General features: G+C 48.0%; 1 protein-coding gene across 1 annotated transcript in view; it reads left to right on the top strand.

Annotated features, from left to right (window-relative positions):
- Window positions 1–8,970: 8,970 nt before the first annotated feature.
- Window positions 8,971–18,654, top strand: part of Colec12 (collectin subfamily member 12) — a 172,505-nt gene continuing 162,821 nt past the window's right edge. The window contains exons 1-2 of the mRNA XM_033757416.1: window positions 8,971–9,176; window positions 9,320–9,496. Of these exons, the coding sequence (XP_033613307.1) occupies window positions 8,971–9,176; window positions 9,320–9,496 (383 nt within the window). The remainder of the gene's footprint in view (window positions 9,177–9,319; window positions 9,497–18,654) is intronic.

The raw sequence follows: 18,654 nt of genomic DNA, 5'->3' as shown, positions 1-18,654 counted from the left end.
ACTCACAGCGATCCTCCTGCCTCAGCCTCCCCAGTGCTGGGATTACAGCATGCACCCCCACACCCGGCCAGAGGTTCTTTGAGACTATTGCTATTTAGACCCACAGAGGCACAGCAGCTGTCCTCGTGCTCCTTGGACCGACCGCCTGGGTCCTAATGCTGCCCGCTGTACGTGCGGCGCTCTCTTACTGCTCTAGTGAAAGCTGAAGTGCTTTTAACAGGAAATTGAGGCTGAGCTTCCCGATGTGGAAGGAAAAGCTCCGGCACCCGTGTTCGGCTGACCGGCTGCGTTTGTGCGTACGTGGCTTGTGTTTGAGTTCATGCTCAGCTGTCAGTGCTCACTGCCTTTCAGTTCTGTGTTTTGTTTGTTTGTCTTCTGTATTGGGGATTCACACTGAGCTGCATCCTCGGCCCTTTCTATTATTTTTATTTTAGGCGGGATCTTCCTAGATCACAAAGCTGCCATTTACACCATCGGCCCCCAAAAGCTCTGGTTGTCACCCCGATTGTGAATCTCCAGGCCAAGTTCACCTGACACCAGGAATTACTGGTGCCGATTTAGAGTTTTCACATATTGAGTGTTCCTGTGTTCCTCCTATTCTGAGTTTTAGGGTAAGGCTGATGACACAACAGATAAAGTACTTGTGCCCTGAGTACAGAGCATTAAACTTAAGGCAAGGCTTGGGCATATGTATCCACGTTAGCCATGTGAGCAAATAGACTTTTCCCAGAGAATTGTATAGAGCTCACACTCAAGAGTGTATCTCTTAAGCCAGGTCATTTCTATTGACATAGAGCAATGTGTGCACGCACGTTTGACCCTAAAATACAAGTGTGAGGGTGTATAGGAAGGCAGTGTGGAAAGCAGATGACCTGGACTCCAGAGTTTAAGCTTTGCATTTACCGCTCGATGCTTAGGCCACCCAATGGAAGGCGCTCTCTTAGCCTTATTGTTTGGATCAGTAACCACAGAGGTCCTACATGGCAAGCTGGCTTTTCCTAACCCGAGCCCCAGTGGGGAAAGTACTTTGTACAAGGCGGAACCTTCTGTCTGGCTAAGGTGTTTCTGTTCTGCGCTGATGGTGAAGGACAGCTGGCTGTTGGGAGCCCCAGGCTTGACATCCACCCTAGCTGGAGGTGGGAATTAAGGTTACCCAGGCCGGGGGCCTCAAGGGTCAGGAGCAGAGTTTGCGTAGGGCCTTCCCAAGATACCTCCAACCGCAGTACTCTGTCATGTTAGAAAACCACTCTCGCTTGTGTTTTTTCTCATGGATGAAAGGTTGACTTTACGGGGCTCCAGGTGAGGGGGTATTAGGTGGGTAACGGAGCGGTGTGGGAGAGGGGAGGGTGGAGAGCAAGGGGAGGGGGTAAGATCTTATGATAGGCACCGCAGGCGGGAACAGCAGACCGCCCAGCACTGAGGACCCTGCTGGTGAGTTCTGGGGACACAGGAGCCCCACACGTGGGCCGCTGTTCGTGCCTTGACAGCTTCTACTCTGCTTGTGGGGACCTCCAGCCTCCCCGCTCTTCCTCCCCAGCCTTACCAAGGGCTGCTCTGCCATGCCAAGTGCTCCCTAGACCTGATTCTTTCACTTTCTCTGAGGGAAAAAAAATTCCTTTTATCTATTTTGGATGCAGCAATTTCGGTGAATGCAGAATCCCTTGGGAACAGTCAGGATAAACAAACCCCCGCTGAACGATGGACAGTTTTCTACTGAAATAGGTTTCTTTCTACTCTTCCCAATTAAGAGCCTGTCTTCAAAGATTGTATTTTTCTCTGGTGCTTGCCGGATGGGCTATGATGGTCCTCTGCCCAGCGGGGTCCTCCCAGGGAAGGGTGGACCCCGCAGAGGCCGCACTCTTGTGTTGAGGAAGGTGGGCCATGCCAGGCAGACGTGCGTGCAGTAGCCGGGTTGATTTGTCTGAAGGACGTTTTGGGAATGTTAACTTCATCCTCTGTTTTATCCGGCCTTCTACCACGCCGCAGTTAAAATCGTGAACATGTCGCTCTTTGCAGGCCTTTTGAGACTTAGGATGGAGGATCCTGGGAGAGTTTCCGGGGTAGAAGAACGGAAGTGCTCAGGAGGAAGTGCTCAGGAGGACGCTTACATCTCGAAGGAGGGTGCCGAAGCCCAGCACCGGTGTCCGTCTGTGCTGTGAAATGGAGGAATTCCCTTCCATTGTGTGGGATATGTCACGTCCGCCTGTCCATCCATCCAGTCTGCTCAGGTAGCTATCGTGTGGCTCATGCTCAGTTTTTTATTTGTGTGTGTGTGTGTGTGTGTGTGTGTGTGTCTGTCTGTCTGTCTGTATCTATCTATATGTATGTATATATATGTGTATAGATAGATAGATAGATAGATAGATGTAGATAATAGATGTATCACATTTCAAGAACTTGTCCAGGCAAAAATAATTTTGAGCCTGAAAACAAAACATCAGTGGTGACCTTACTGAAAGATGTGTCCACGTCCAGTTGCCTGTGTTCTGAAATCTGAAGAAATAAGTGCAAACGGAGAACATCTGAAAGGTACCTCTTCCAAAAGAATGCATCCACTCACTGTGGGCTGGTTAGAGAAAGAGATCTGCTGCTGGCCATGGTAGCACTCATGTGATCAGCACTCAGGAGGCTGAGGCAGGAGGGTCACCATGAGTTTAAAGGCAGCCTGGGCTACTTAGTAAATTCAAGACCAGCCTGAACTACATAGTGAGACCCTGTCTCAAAAAACCAAAAACATTAAAATAAATAATTAAAAGGAAAGAAAGGGAAGAAAAAGACATCTGTAGAAGACACTGCACAACGGAATGGTGGAGGGCATGAACTATCCAGTCAGAGCAGTGGGCGCTGAGTTCTGATTCTCTGTTCTACCTTTGGGCAAGATGGATGCCTTATTGCTCAGGCTTCCTTGTCATTTGCAAAATGGGAATAATAATACCTACCCCTTGGAGCTGCTGAGAAGAGCCAGCACATTACATGTGAAGTCTTAGCATAGGGTCTGACACTGCCTGTGCCCATCAGACATGAAGGACCATCGTTATAATTCCGCTTATTGATTTATATGGTCACCAAATTAATTTATCCCACAAAATATTTGAACTTCTTTGTGCCATGCATTAGGATAGAAGAGCATACGTGATGCATTGCTTACCTTTAAAAACAAAAGCAGCTGGCTGTGATGGCAGCTGTTTATTTAATCTCAGCACTTGGGAGGCCGAGGCAGGAGGAACTCTGCAAGTTCCAGGCCAGCCAGGGCTACATAGTGAGTTCAAGGTCGATCTGGACTACATAGTGAGACCCTGTCTCCAAAAACAAAACAAAACAATCAAGTCAGAGATCTGCAATTTGATTCATTTGGGGCATCATAATTATACCAAGAAAAAGACTTATTCAGGAGGGACAGAGGGAGGGAGAGTTTGGCTACAGAAACTCTTCCTTTGCTACATTACTGTTTTGAACGTGTTCATATTTAGGAGTTCATTTTAATTTTGTAATGACATTTTCCTAGCTGGTACTGAAATTCCTACTAACACTGTCATGAGCAGAAATGTGACTAATTTATATGTCTCTGATTCTCATGGGTGATCATCGAAAATTCTGCGGGATTCAGCACAAAATCAACAGCATTACAGAACTCTGCCCTCAGTGGGTGGACCTCAGATGCCACCTTTGCCCTCCAGAGCCGCTGAGGCAGAGCTGCCGACCTCGGCTGTCTCTCAGGTGTGTCCAAAGAGCCTGACATCCAGAGGATTCTCTTCATCGAGTGCACCTCCCTAGCGATAACTAAGCTTGTTGAATAAAACAATTACTGATGGCTTTCTTCCAGAGAGTGCCAGTGCTTCACTGTGAATGTCCCTAACATTTAGGGTGTTAAAATTATTTAGATTGTGTTGTTGTTGTCTGAGACAGGGTCTCGATAGGCAGTTCAGGCTGGCTTTGAACTCACTGTGTAGCCCAGGCTGGTCTTGAACTCATTGAGATCCTCCTGCCTCAGCCTCCCAAGTGTTGTGATTACAGGTGTGCACCACCACGCCTGGCAAAAATTATTTAGAATTTAAATGGCTCTCCAAACTTTGCAACTTGCAGATGGCAAGGGGAAGGGTTCTGCACCTGGACAGAACACAGAAGGAGCATATGTCTCATGGAACAGTCTCCCCTCTGCCGAGACTTCTGGACCCCGGGAGTCTGTCTCCCTCCTTGCGCCACTCTCTGCACTGCTCAGGAGCCTCCCCGCAGCACAGGCTCTGTTGAAACTATTTGTCACCTTCCAGGCTCCGCCAGCGGACAGCCAAGGCCCCGGGTGAGTTGCAGGATGGTTGGAAGTTACAGCCCTGTCTGGCACCGAGCGCTGTGTCCAGACGCCCCGCACTCTGAGAACCACCTCCTTGTACCTCTGCGCATTCTGAGAACCAGAGGAATCAGGTCGTGACGCGGCGTGCAGAGCGGCACTCGTGCCACAGGGGACTCCAGCTGGATGAACGTCCGTGATGCAAAGGAGGCCAGGAAACAAGATTCTTTACACATTCCTGAGATAGCGCTTGCTGGGTAAGATTTCTTACAAACCAGCGTGATTTCACTTCACCAGGAAGATTAGGTTCTGTGGAAATAGAGTGGAGGGGCTGAAAAGTGTTGCATATGAACTTTTCACAATGCTGAATTTTATTAATTCATTTAAAACGTGAATAAGGAAAGGAAGGAGGAGATAGAATTTTTTGTGCTGAAAAATTCAGAGAAAATTTTCAAATTTAAAAGCCATTTTTTTTTTTAGCCCCAGCACCTCAAAAAAGCAAACCCAAAAATATTTCAATGAGAAATGTACTTTGTTCTTCGCCTACCCAACACACAGTCTCAAAAAATATCCTCATTTTTATTTTCCTGCAGGACCCAAGACCTTTGCACAGAGGCACATACCCAATTTTTTCTATTTTTTATTTTGAGACAGTCTCACTCAGTTGGTAAGTTGCCCAGGTGGGACTTGAACTTGTGATTTGCCTGCCTCAGCCTCACAGAGGGCTGGAATTACAGGCAAGTGCATCATTGGTTTAAAATTCTGACTTGTAAAATATGACCTAAAAATTGGAAATAGCAAAGGTGGGTGTGGCCATGCACACCTGTAATCCGAGCAGTGCGGAGGCTGAGGCAGGAGGATCACTGACAGTTTAAGGCCAGCCCAGGCTACATAGTGAATTCAACAGTAGATTACATGGCGAGACTTTGTCTCAGAAAACCAGAACAAAACCAAAAAAATGAAGAACTTGTTCATCTACACGTACCTTTTCCAAAAGCTAAATGACAGGACCAGGGATTTAGCTCAGTGGTGCCACCACCTGCCTGGCAAGTGTGAGGTCCCGAGTTTGACACCCGGTACCAAAAAAAAAGCCAAATTCCAAAATAATTTGCACAAACTAATTTTTATTTATTAATTTTTTTTGAGACAGAGTCTTGCTTCAGTTCAGGCTGGTCTTGAATTTACAGCCATCCTTCTGCCTCAATCACTTCTCCCAAGTAATGGGATTACAGGAGTGTGCCACCATGACTGGTTTAAAACCAATCATTTTTTCTTAGAGAACTTTTCCTCATCCTTTGGGATTTAATATAAATGCTACTGCCTGCTAAAAACCTTCTCTAATGCTTCTAGATAAGGTAAAATCACAGGGCGTGGTGGTGCACGCCTGTAATCCTAGCACTTGGGAGGCTGAGGCAGGAGAATCGCTGTGAGTTTGAGACCAGCCTGGGCTACATAGTGAGTTCCAGGTCACTCAACTACATAGTGAGACCCTGTCTCAAAAAAACAAAACAAAACAAAAAAATAGATAAGGTAAAATCAATTAATATAAGGATGATTGCCAAGAATACTACCAATTTACCTGCATTACTTTGTTTCATCTTCAGACTAACCTGAGGAGTAAGCCATTCTATTTCACAGTTGAGAAAGTTCAGCGCAAGACCAGAAAGCCTGTGTCACTGTAACCTCCGCACAGGCAAAGTGACTTCAGTGCTCTTGCTGTCACTGCTCCACTGTCCTACTCAAAGCGGATATGCTCTCTAAGCACGTGTTTTCTTTTTTTTTAATTATTGAGTTTATTGGTACATTTTAAGTATCCAGTACAGTTACATTCATTATCGGGATCTTGTACCTTTACATGCCAGGTCTTGGTTCTCATTTTTTCCCCTTGTCCCTGCCCTCCCTTCACCCCAAGCACTCTTTTTCTATCACAGAATTTGTAGTAAATATTAGTGGATTGCCAGCCCAGCCCTTACCCTATTCATAATTTTTTTTTTTTTTTTAGTTTTTTGAGACAGGGTCTCACTATGTAGTTGAGACTGACCTGGAACTCACCAGTGTATCCCAGGCTGATCCAGAACTCATAGCGATCCTCCTGCCTCAGCCTCCCAAGTGCTGGGATTACAGGCGTGTACCACCTCACCCGGCTGTTCCTAATAATTTTCTTTTAGTTTGTGGTACTGAACTTTGTACTCAAGTAGTGCTGGGTGCTGAGCTACAACTTTAGCCCCTTTTTTTTAATCTTTCATTTTGAGACAGGGTCTTGCTAAATTGATCAGGCTGACCTAGAACTTGTGATCCTCCTGTCTCAGCCTCCTAGGTAGCTATAACTACAGGCTTGCAACATCACACCTAGCCCTAACCATTTTCTATTTCAATTTGGTTAGAAAGTCTTCTTCATTCTTATACCCAAGAAAGAAACCCATGATGCAGGCTAAGCCAATCAACACGCTCTTTCATTACTCACAGTGATTGGTCCAGGGTAGACACATGCCCTAAGCTGGCCCAATCAGAATAAATCTTGAAACGTTTTTATCTTTATTAAATTTATGGGTACAATTTAGGTATACAATACAGTTACATTCATCATTGGGATCTTGTACCTTTACAAGACTTATCTTGGTTCTTATTTTTCCCTGTTCCCCCTGGCCTCCCTTCACCCTCTCCACCCATCTCCACTTACAAAGACTTTGTTTGCATGTTTTCCCTTTTCACGTATTTTTTCTTTCCGCTTTTTACCTTTCTCCTACCCCTCCCACTTCCTCTACTCTTTCAGACCTTTTCTTCTTATTCCACAATGTCAACTACGCATTTTGATCCTTATTTACACTTTTAGTTTTTCACCCCAGAGAAACTATTTGGCATTTCACATGTGTGTCTTATTAATTTCACTTAAGTTCATGGCCTCAATGTGTATCCACTTAGCTATAAATATCTCCAGTTTTTCATTCTTTATGGCTGAGTAGTACTCCATTGTATAAAAACAAAGCAAAACAAACAAACAAAGCCCCCATCTTCTTTATCCAGTCTCCAGTTTGGTGGGCATTTGGGCTGTCTCCAAGTTTTAGCTGTTACAAACTGTGCCGCTATACACATGGGTGCACATGTATCACTGTGGCATGATCCTTTTAATTCTTCTGAAAGATACCCAGCAGGGGGATGGCTGGGTCAAGTGGAACCTCTCGTCCTAGTTCGAGGGATCTCCATATGCATCTCCACAGTGGTTGCCCCAGTCTGTGCTCCCACCAGCGATGGAGAAGGCTTCCCATCTTGAAACTTTTGCTGGGATACCGGGACAGACTGCTCTTGCCCGCCCTGTGTGAATGATGGAGCTGCAGGAGTTGTCAGGCGCTACCTGGGCTTCACAGAGCCTCACACTGACCGCACGGCCTGCAGCACAGAACCACAGCGGAGACAGGAAGAGGAGCAAGTGCTGGTTCCAGACCTGCGCTTCGAAGCCACCTCTGAATGTCATAGCCGCCTGTGTGGTTACTGAACTGGGGTGCTGTTCTGTGACCTGCATTTTTTTCTTGTTTATTTAGTTGCTTCTTTCCCTCAATACCCTGAAATCGTGAGGGCAGGAATCACAGCTCTCTTGTCGCTCTTGTGTTCACGATTCCCCATAACTGGCGGGTGCTGTGTGGCTGCATGTTGGGCAAGGGACATGAGCGAATGTCAGATCTCAGGGGGCTGTGAGTGACCTGAACCAAACCTACAGTTTGCTTAGATTTCATGACATTTGCAGAGCTTGCATTTTTCAACATGAATCATCTGAAAATTCTGGTGTAGCTAAACCAGGTGAGATTGAAATTAATTTTCTGATTTCTAAAATATTTCAATTGTACTACATCAGCAAAGTCTTCATTGAATAGGTTTTAACTCCTTCCACAAAATTCAAACAACTTCAAATAAATAACTCTCATTGGACATTAGGCAAAAGATAAGTACACTTAAAATGTCAAGGTTAATTGTGTGTACCAGGAGGTTGGGGCAGGAGGATTGCCATGAGTTTGAGGCCAGTCTGAATTACACAGTGAGACTTTGTCTCAAAAAAAAAAAAAAAAAAAAAAAAGTCATTGTGTATAATACAGATTTGCATCAAGGTGTGTTTACCCAATGATCTTCTTTTGTGTTTTACCTTTACCCTGAAATAACCAAAAACCAAACAAAAGCAGGATAAACTAGAAACATTTATTAAAGCAACCATCAATTTTATATTTTGAGACCTGAAACACCAGAGATTTACTGACGGGCTCTATAAATAGTAATTTGGGAGGCTTACAGGTAAAATATACATTTGAAGCTTAACAACAGCAGAATGGAAGAGCCAAGAACCCTTAGGGTCAGTCAGCCTGACTCCCCTATTCACCATGCAGAAACAGAAGACCTGCGGGAAGGTCAGCTACCTTTCATTCAACCTGAAAATACATCAAGTACTCACTAGGTACTTGCTATATGGCAGATTTAGAGTCAGATATTGAAAAAGAGATCTCTCCCTAGGCAGGCATGGTGGTGCATATCTATAATCCTACTCTGGGAGGCTGAGGCAGGAGGATGGCAAGTTCAAACCCAGTCTACATGATTTAGCTGTACTTTGCTTTACAAAAATTTTTTTTTAATTAAAAGGGACTAGAGATATAGAAAAATCTCTCGAGGCGTTTATAGTCTAGTTGGGAAACCAAAGCTATATGCCATTTAGTGTCCTCGGCTCTGTGGTAGAAGGGTCGCGCTATGGGAAGAGGCGGTGCGAGGTGACCATGTTCACCTCACGTGATCCTGGAATCTTGAAGATTTGCCAGACGCACCGTGGGCAGCGAGGAATGAGCAGCGGCGGGCGCAATGGGTGGTGGCGGAGGAGAAGGAATTTGAGCAAGAGCAAAGGGCATGAGGGGAGGTGCGCAGCCAGCAGCAGCAGGCTGAGAGAGCCAGGAACTCTGCGTTAGGGGATTAGCTGGGAGGAGAGGCAGAGCTGAGGCTGAAAACCAACGGCTTGGCGCCTCTCATCTCCTCCTGTGCGCCCTGGCTGTGAACGTCCAGGCTGCGGCGTAACGCTGACCTGAGTGACATGTGCACGGCGGTGAATTTACTTCGCCTGTGCGGGAGACACTCGGCTGGAAGCACAGGCAGAGGGAAGATGAGCGTCCAGAGTGGTGGCACAGGTCTCACCCAGGCACTGCGCAGGGAGGTGGAGCAGGAAGGAGGCAGGAGATTAGGGTGTGGCCAGCCGGCTGGGAAGGGAGGCGAGGCCTGTCGATCACAGAAATCTGGGACTTATGCAGAGAAACAGTCCCAAGTGCACCATCATGCCTGGCTCTTCAGTTCCTCTGCTGTGAAGTCAAGCAGGGTTTTGACAGGACAGATAGCCATATGTCAGCCTGAGGGGTGGGAGATGCAGTAGAGGGTCTGCCGGGAGTGGAGGCACACACCTGTACTCCCATCATCTGGAGGCTGAGGCAGGAGAATCCCTGAGTTCAAGGCCAGCCTGAACTATAAAGCAAGACCTTGTCTCAAAACAAAAAACAACCGAACAAACAACCCTGCTTTCTCAAGGAAGCAAGAACAGTGGGTGAGGTACAGAAGAGGAGACACTGGAAAGCAGAAGCGGGCTTCGGGTGCAGGGCAGGGGCCCAGAAGCAGGCAGGAGTGGAGCTGGTGCTCGCTGGGGTACAGGGGACTGAAAGAGCCTTAGGTGAGGCAGGAAAATGAACCTGCTCAACCCCAAGAGCCAGGGTGCTTTTGCCCTGGGTGATGGACTCAGAGAGGAGCTGGGATGTCCTGGCCTGGGCCGAGTGTGAGCTCCCGACCTGCACAGACAGGGAGACGCGGTCCTGGAGCTCACAGCCTGTGCGGGGACCGAGCCACCCTCTGGCTCAAGGACCAGATGGCCCTCTTCCTAGGGTTACCCCAGAAGGGCGTGAAAAATCCATAGAAAGCCAGTGAAGTGCTGCGGCTTGAAATCCCAGCACTCTGGGAGGTGGGGCAGGAGGATCACAAGTTGGAGCCCAGCCTGGCACGCGTAGTGACTTAGAAAGACCCTGTCTCAAAATGAAAACAGATTGAAAAAGGACTGGGATGAGGTGCAGAGGCCTGTGTTCAACCCCAGCACTCAGAACGAAATGAACAAAGCAGACTTGGTCCGGGAGGCCTCCGAAGCACAGTGATCAGGTGGCGAGAGATGTGCGGAGGAGAGGGACGGAGCACAGACAGAACCTGCCTGTTTGCAGTAAGCCCACAGACTCAGTCTCAAAGCAAAGGGTTACAATAAAGCGTAACGTACTTCCAGCTGCTGCCAGGACTCTGCTCTGTGGCAAAACTCGGTAGCTCAGAGCAACTTTGTATCCCCAGGCAGCTGGGCGTGGGCAGTGTCCCCGGCAGGACAGGGCCCGGCACCAAGCTCGGGGCTCCCGGCTGGCCGCGTCTTGTCTGCAGGACGTGGGGTCTATTTCCTGTTCCAGTCGGAGACCCAGCTAGAGAGGCTGGCAGTTACCTGGCTCCTGCTCCCACAGCGCGGCTGTGGGTTCAGGTCACCTCAAGTAAGGGCCACAAGACGAGAGCCAAGCGCTCCTCCTGTTCTCAGCTCTGGGCACTTCTGACGCCAGATGTGAGGGAACACAGCATCTGCCCTGGAGCCCAGCAGCCGGTTCTCCCCACACGCACCACCAGGCCTTTTCCCCAGTGCTGACGCTGTCTCAGGCCCCCGCAGAGGGAGGGCGCAGTCTCACCAAACATCCCCCACTTCGGAGGCCACTTGCAAGTGTGTTGTGGCCTGTGTTTCTGACCAGCAGGCTATAAACCAGGGTCCCACGACCCCTCCTGGAGTTTGATGAACTTCTTAGAGTGGCTCACAGAGTGTGGGGACGTGTGTCACTTGCATTCATTATAGAGAATATTACAGGACTCAGGCGTGGAGGCGCACGCCTGTGATCCCAGCTCTCAAGAGGCTGAGGCAGGAGGATCACTGTGAGTTTGAGGCCAGCCTGGGACTACACAGTGAGTTCAAGTCCAATCTGAGCTACATAGCAAGACCCTGTCTCAGAAACCAAAAAATCTATAGATGAACAGCTAGAGGGAACGTGTATGGGGTGAGGCGTGTGGTCTGGAGCACCCTGTGCTTTCTGACCACCTCCTGTCTAGCTGGTGAGGTCCCCTCGAGCACGGCTAGGTTTTTTTTGTTTTTTTTAATGGCAGCTTCAATACCTCTCAGCATGATTGTTTAGGTCACTGGCTGCTGGTGACCAGTGACGTTCTCGTCCTCTCCCACCCTGAAGCCCTCCAGGCACTGGCAGCCGTCTCATTACCATGCGAAAGACAGGCTTATCAGCTGGAGATTACAAGGCTGCCAGGAAACAGATGAAGACAAACAGTGTGCCTCACAGTCTTGGGATGGCCAAAGCAAAGTGGATCAAGGTTGGAAAAACTCCTGCAGCCGACCCTGAGACCAAAATAAAGGCATGAGCACAGAACTGTATCTCAGGAAGAGAGGAGGCTACACGGACAACAAGCAAAGTCCCCCTCTCAGAGCAGGAATGTTCCACGTGAAGTTAAATGAATGGAATAATCTTTAATCTTTAAAAATCTTTTTTTGCGGGTGGACATGCTGAGGGCCTTTATACCATGCTCCACCCACAGCCCTTTTAAAATTTATTTTGAGACAGGGTCTCACTAAGTCACTCAGTTGTCCAGGCTGAGCTCAAACGTGGGATCCTCCTGCCTCAGCCTCCCAGAGTGATACATTACACGCATGTGCCACCACATCAAGCTACAAAATCTTTAAAAGAAGTAGCTTAAGTTAAAAAGATAAATCAAGGAATCAAAGCTATAAAATAGAATGAGAGCTGAGCATGGTGGTACATGCCCATGATCAAAGTACTGGGGAGGCTGAGGCAGGAGGATCACTGTGAGTTTGACCAGCCTTGGCTACACAGTGAGTTCAAGACCACTCCGAACTACATAGTCAGACCCTGTTTCAAAATAAATAATAAATAAATAAATAAATAGTCAGACCGTTTCAAAATAAATAATAAATAAATAAATAAATAAAATAAAATAAAAATAGAAACAAAACAAGAGTGGGGGAATATAAAAAAAAAGAAAATTAGAAGTTTTGAAAGTGAACAAGATACTTGTCAAAATTTGAAGTCTGTAGAAGAGGTAAACTCTAGAAGGACAAAGTAAACAGGAGGTAGGAGGGGTTGTCACAGAGATTCCAATGCAGAGAAAGAAACTATAAACAGGATGCAAAGGCACTCCCAGAGATCCAGAGAGAGGGGCTCCCACAGGCGGACACACACACACACACACACACACACACACGCACGCACACACGCACGCACGCGTGACCGGAAATTCCAAGGCTGGGAGCCCAGGCTTGGAGGCTGAGGCAGGGGGATTATTCCCAGTTGGAGGCTGGCGTCAACTATAGAGTGAGGCCTTGTCTCAAAAAACCAAAACCCACCAACTAAACAAACAAACCAACAACACCAAAACATAAAAGGAAATGAAAAGGAAGAGTAAATGATCGGAGCTCCTGAGGGGTCGGAGAGGATCCCACCGGAGAGATCAGGACCCCATTCAGGGGCAGGAGCGAGGCTCAGGGCTTTCGGTGGACAGCAGAAGGAACCGTAACTGAGCCCGGGGACCCGGCCTTTGACTGTCGGGAGTGACCCCGGCGTGGGCAGGGTGACCGCACCTGTGGAACGCGCGCGGCCGAGTGCAGACCGTCTGGGGAGCTCTGCTCTGAACAGGAGGACAGAGGACAACAGCCGCGGAGAGAGCGGAAGGGCGGGTGGAGGACACGAATGGGCACCTTCTTGATTTGCAGTGCTGCGAGTTGAAGCCGGAGACTGCACTGAGCTACGTCCTCAGGCCTTTTCCTTATTTTTTTATGTTGATCCAAGAGTTGCGAGATTGCCCAGGCTGGGTCCGAACTTGTGATCTTCCATCCTTTGAGTTGCTGGGATTACAGGCCTGTGCCATCATGCCTGGCTGTAAAAGTCCACAGCCTTCTCTTTTCTTGGTACCAGGAATAGAATTGAGGGCCTCAAGCTTGCCGGTAGGCACTGCACTGCTGAGCTACAGCCCTAGCCTAAAATCCACAGCTTTTTAAATCAACAGAACAAATAAACTTAATGGGCAACGCAAGAATTCACTATAGCACAGGTACAATGAATGGAGAACATCTTCCAAAATTCAGCAGAAAGATCTATGAAAATAAAAGATCTTTTGTAATAAACTATCTGCACTTCTGCTATTCTTTTAAGTAGATATTTTAGAAATAGTTTTGGAGGCTAAGAACTCACACAACATAAAGAAAGGTTTAACCTCAACGTACAAGGTGTTTCAGTGAAGATATAAAGTGCAAGTATCAGAACTTGATTCTGAACAAAAAACATAGAGTAAGTCGTTTACAGGCACAAAAAAAAAAAAAAAAAAAAAAACCAGTAAAGCAAAATCCTGCCAATTCTCCAGATAACGCTACATAGAAATAAAACTAGACTGTTACACCTCAGTAATCTTGATGTACTTATTAGGAATTTGGGACAATTTTGACTAAATCTTAGCAAAAGTTTACTTTTCACCATTATTAATCAAATTACAGTATAAACCATATTCATAAAGCTCTTGTTTAAATTACTTTAGAGAACAAATTATGTTCAGATATCTTGTGCATACCATACTTAGTAACAATTTACATGTGAATTGTAAACATTTTAGTCCTACCCTCAAGGCATCCTCCTTAGCATCTCTGCCATTTTTGTGCTCACTTGGTCTTCACATAAAACCACTTTCTTAAAGATATACTGTGCCATCATGCAGAACTTAGTTAATTTCATACACTGAGTGTTACTCAAAGTATTTGATATAAATTAATTGGACAAAATTGGACCTTTACTTGGTCTTCTGTTTTTCCAAAGCAGAACAAGATAAATAAATTATGATTAAAATAGTTTATTGGGAGCCTGGCATGGTGGCGCATGCCTGTATCTTGGCACTCAGTACATGTGCTACAGAATCGAGCACTATCTGGGCACTCAGGAGGCTGAGGCAGGAGGATCACTGCAAATTCGAGGCCAGCCTGGGCTACACAGTGAGTTTAAGTCCAGTTTGAACTACATAGCAAGACTCTGTCTCCACAAAACAAAGCCAACCAAACAAGCCTTGTGCATACGTTTTGTTTTTTGAGACAGGGTCTCACTATGTGGTTGAGACTGACCTGGAACTCACCAGTGTATCCCAGGCTGGTCTCGAACTCACAGCAATCCTCCTGCCTCAGCCTCCTGAGTGCTGGGATTACAGGCGTGCGCCACCATGCCCAGCTTGCATCGCCTTACTTTTAACAGAAACTCAGTAAACTTTTTTGGCCTTGTTTTTTTGGACAGGGTCTCACTATGTAGTTCAGGCTGGCCCTGAACTCACTAAGTAGCCCACGATTGCCCTCAAATTTGCAGCAATCTTCCTGCCTCAGCCTCCCAAATGCTAGGATCACAGACGTGCGCCATGATGCTCAGCAAAGTCCACTTTACTCAGTGACCTTGAGCTTCTATGGATTCACATATCCCAGGGTGTCCTGATTCTCTCAGAGATACCAGGGGCAACTTGACTGGCTGGAAGGACAAACAGGGAGAAGAGACTGGCTCTCAACAGCCCTTGTTCTTTTCCTCAGACAAGGTCACACTAGTAGTTCAGCCTTGAACTCATTATGTAGCAGAGACTGGGCTCAAATTGACAGTGGTCCTCCTGCCTCAGCCTCTGGAGGCCTGCACCACCACGCCCTGCCTCAGAGCCCTTTTTCAAAGATCTTCAATTTGATTAAAAACTAAAGAAATAGAAACACTGACCCCCTCCCCCAAACCTGTAAGCTTTTAAGACCCCCAAACTGCTTCTTTGTCCATAACACTGTCTGAACATTCTTGAGCAAGCGTCATCACATCTTGGAGCCTGGAGAAGCAGGACCTGGTGCCCCTTAAAGCTTGATTCTCCAGAGCAAGGTGTTTCCTCCACTAGGGGCTAACGCGGAAGAGAATCTCTGAGTCACCTCCTTGCTTTCTTTTCTATCTATGCAGTTCCATTGAATGGTAATTGCTAGGAGCTATTGTGACAAAGTGAAGATAGGGACATGTGCCCTAGTTGTTGGGTGTGGTGGCGGGCGGAGGGGGCACATGCCTGTAACACCAGCACCCTGGGAGGCTGAGACGGGGATCCCACGTTCAAGGTCAGCCTGGGCAATTTATTGAGACTTTGTCTCAAATAAATAAGAAAGGGGCTGGGGATGAAGCTCAGTGCAAAGGCCTGGGTTCAATCCCCAGCATCACAAAATGAAATAAAACAAATAAAAGCATGCTCCTAAATTACTGTGATGATGCTCCAAATGCAGCGAGCCTAGATGTCACTTAGGGAGCAATACAAACAGAACAAAGACTCTCCCTGAAAGGTTATGCTTCAGAGACCTGAAGAGACGTACAGGCCTCCGCACCTTACAGAAACATCCCTGGCTTGGGCGTGGTGGCCCACACTTGTAATCTCACTGCTGAGAAGGCTGAGGCAGGAAGATCGCTGCAAATTCAAGGCCAGCCTGGGCTACCTAGTGAGTTTAAAGCCGGCTTGAACTACATAGTGAGACCTTGTCTCAAAAAACATAAATAACTAAAACATCCCTGGTCAAAAGTATTCCGGACTCTGTTTCTCAACCAGCTCGCCTAGGGGGAGAGCAAGCATCCCTCATGTCCATCTGAATCCTGACTGTCCAGCACGGCCGGGCCCAAGGAAGCTTCCTGGGTGTCTTCGTCCTAGTCATCGTCTACTTTTCCTTCTCTGCACTCTATCTGTGCCCCTCTCAGGACCCCGACCGCCTCCTTTCCCACTGGTCCTTAGGTCCTTTCTACAAGGCCCTGGCCTGCAGACTTTGCCAAAGGGGCACTGCCTGGCCGAACTCTGTCCGTGGTGTGGAGTGGTGTCTGGGATATAGCAGCAATCACGTAAGTCAGGCTTGTCGAATCAGGGCATCCTTTTTATTTATTTATTTATTTTCTCTTTTTTTTGAGACAGGGTCTCACTACGTAGTTGAGACTGACCTGGAACTCACTATGTAGCCCAGGCTGGTCTCGAACTCCCAGCGATCCTCCTGCCTCAGCCTCTGGAGTGCTGGGATTACAGGCGTGAGCCACCACACCTGGCCAGGACATCCATTTCTAAATTTTTCAAGCAAACAAGGAAAAATGTACGGACACAACAGAGAAAGGAGAGTGGCTTCACACGTGGAACGCTAGGCACAAAGCAGTCAATGGCCTGGCTGAAATTCAGATCAAGGCATTACAAGATAGGGCCACAAAATACAGTGAATGTTTCCATTCTGTAAAAACTGTATTGTAGTAAAAGGCCCACTGCCATTAACCGCCCTCCTCAAAATCTGCCCGTGGTTCGGACACACCCACCCCATCTTCCTGGCCACTTTCTGCAGCAGCTCTGGAGTCCTCTTTCCCGCGTGTCTTTAGTTTTGCGGTCCTGGCTGCCTCGATGTCCTGAATGGACTCAAAGCATTTCTCTTTCATGGTCATTGTGACTCTGGGGACAGCCAGAAGTCACTCGGTGCGGATCTGGTGGATAAGGTGGATGAGGACACACTGTGATATTGCTGTGAGCCTGCCTTTCTGCCTGCTGGTGCTGGGCAGCGGCAATCACTGTACTTTTGATAATGCCCTGTAAAGACACAAAACAGGACTTCCAGAACTGCTCCGGGGAGTGGCAAGGAACATGGAGTATGTTCAAAGCTGGGAGAGTATTTTGAGGGGGTTCATGGCAGTGTGTCTTTTACTGTAAAAATGTGTGTGTGTGTCTGTGTGTGTGTGTGTGTGTGTGTGTGTGTGTGTGTGAGACCGGGTCTTGTTTTGTAGTTCAGGCTGGGTCTCAAACTTTCAGCAATCCTCTTGCCTCAACCTCCTGAGTACTGGGACCATAGGCGTTTGCCATCACGCCTAGCAGAACATTTTAAAAATGTGAACACACTGTATTTTTGATCGCTGCTTGTATGTGACTCAGCTAGCTGCACACAAGCCAAGACTGTCCTCCAGCTCCTGTTCTTCCACGGTCGGCCCAGCGCTCCTGGTGCCTCCGGCTGCGCCCTGCTCCTCTGAGCCTGGACTACACTCCCGGAAGCAGGCGGAGGCTGCAGTGTGTGGCCCACTGGTCCCGCGCCTCCCCTCGAAGGAGCCAAGGAGCGAAGGAGCCAAGGAGGGAAGGAGCCGAGCTCTGCCCTCATCCACGTGGGCTGCAGGGTAGAGGAGGAGCAAGGCCTGCGGGGCCTGTAAATGCTGTGGGACCTCGGGTGCCTGAGGCCTCAGCCCAGCCTCCTGAGCTCAAAGGATCTGCGGGGGTGCCTCAGCCCCTTCCAGTCACACTGTTCTCTTCCTTACCTTTTCTTTCAGTCATTATTTAACAGACAGGGTCTTTGTGTAGTCCAGGATGGCCTCCAAAGACACGGCGATCTGGCTGCCTCAGCCTCCCCAATGGTGGGATTATAGGCATGCAACACCATGTGGGTTGGGCCTGGTGGCGCATGCTTGTGACCCTAGCACTCAGGAGGCTGAGGCAGGCGGATCGCAGGGACTTCGAGGCCAGCCTGGGCTACACAGTGAGTTCAAGGCCAGCCTGCACTACATAAGGAGAACAAACAAGCCAGCTGCTGGAACTGAAGTTGCATCTCACTGTTTTTGAATTGCTTTCTGTGATGACTGGCCACTTGTATATCTGCTGGAAGACACTTCTCAAGACTCTGGCCATTTTTGAATTGCTTGTTTTCCAACGTTGTTGTTGGATGGAGGGGTTCTTTACATCCTGTGGGTGTCAATCCTTTACCAGCGACGCGGTTTCCAAGCATGGGCTCCCACCCTGCCAAAGGCTTTCTCTGTTCACTGCAGTCTTTGTTGGAGAGGTCTTAACTCTGAAGTGTAACTTACCCACTTTTCTCTTGTGTCACCTGTGTTTTTGGTGTCATATTCAGAATTTAAAATTTTTAAATGATTGTCAGTACAAATGTTGAAAGCAGTTTTTCCATTTCTCCGCTGGAGAAACTCTTGGAACAAAGTTGATGGCTCCCTGGGTCCCCGCGCTGGCTGACTGCTATCCAAGGTCCCCTTGGGAGGTCCTCTCCTGCACGATCCGCATCCGCCTCCGGGCTGAGGGCCAGGCCCGCGAGGGGGCGGGTGGTCTGTCTCGCTTTGCTAGAAACCACCGAGTTTCTGCCTTGTATTTAGAAAAGAAAAGTTCTGCAGTGGAGCGTCCAAGAACTAGATCACGACGCGTTCCTCTCCGGGCGAAGCCGCCTCTGCTCAGGACGCGCTCTCCGCGGCCACCACCCGGACCAGGGCAGCTCGAGC

This window comes from Fukomys damarensis, unplaced genomic scaffold (assembly GCF_012274545.1).
Source record: "Fukomys damarensis isolate Sample0158 unplaced genomic scaffold, DMR_v1.0_HiC HiC_scaffold_30, whole genome shotgun sequence".
NCBI lineage: Eukaryota > Metazoa > Chordata > Mammalia > Rodentia > Bathyergidae > Fukomys > Fukomys damarensis.
This window is presented reverse-complemented; position numbering and strand designations above follow the sequence as displayed.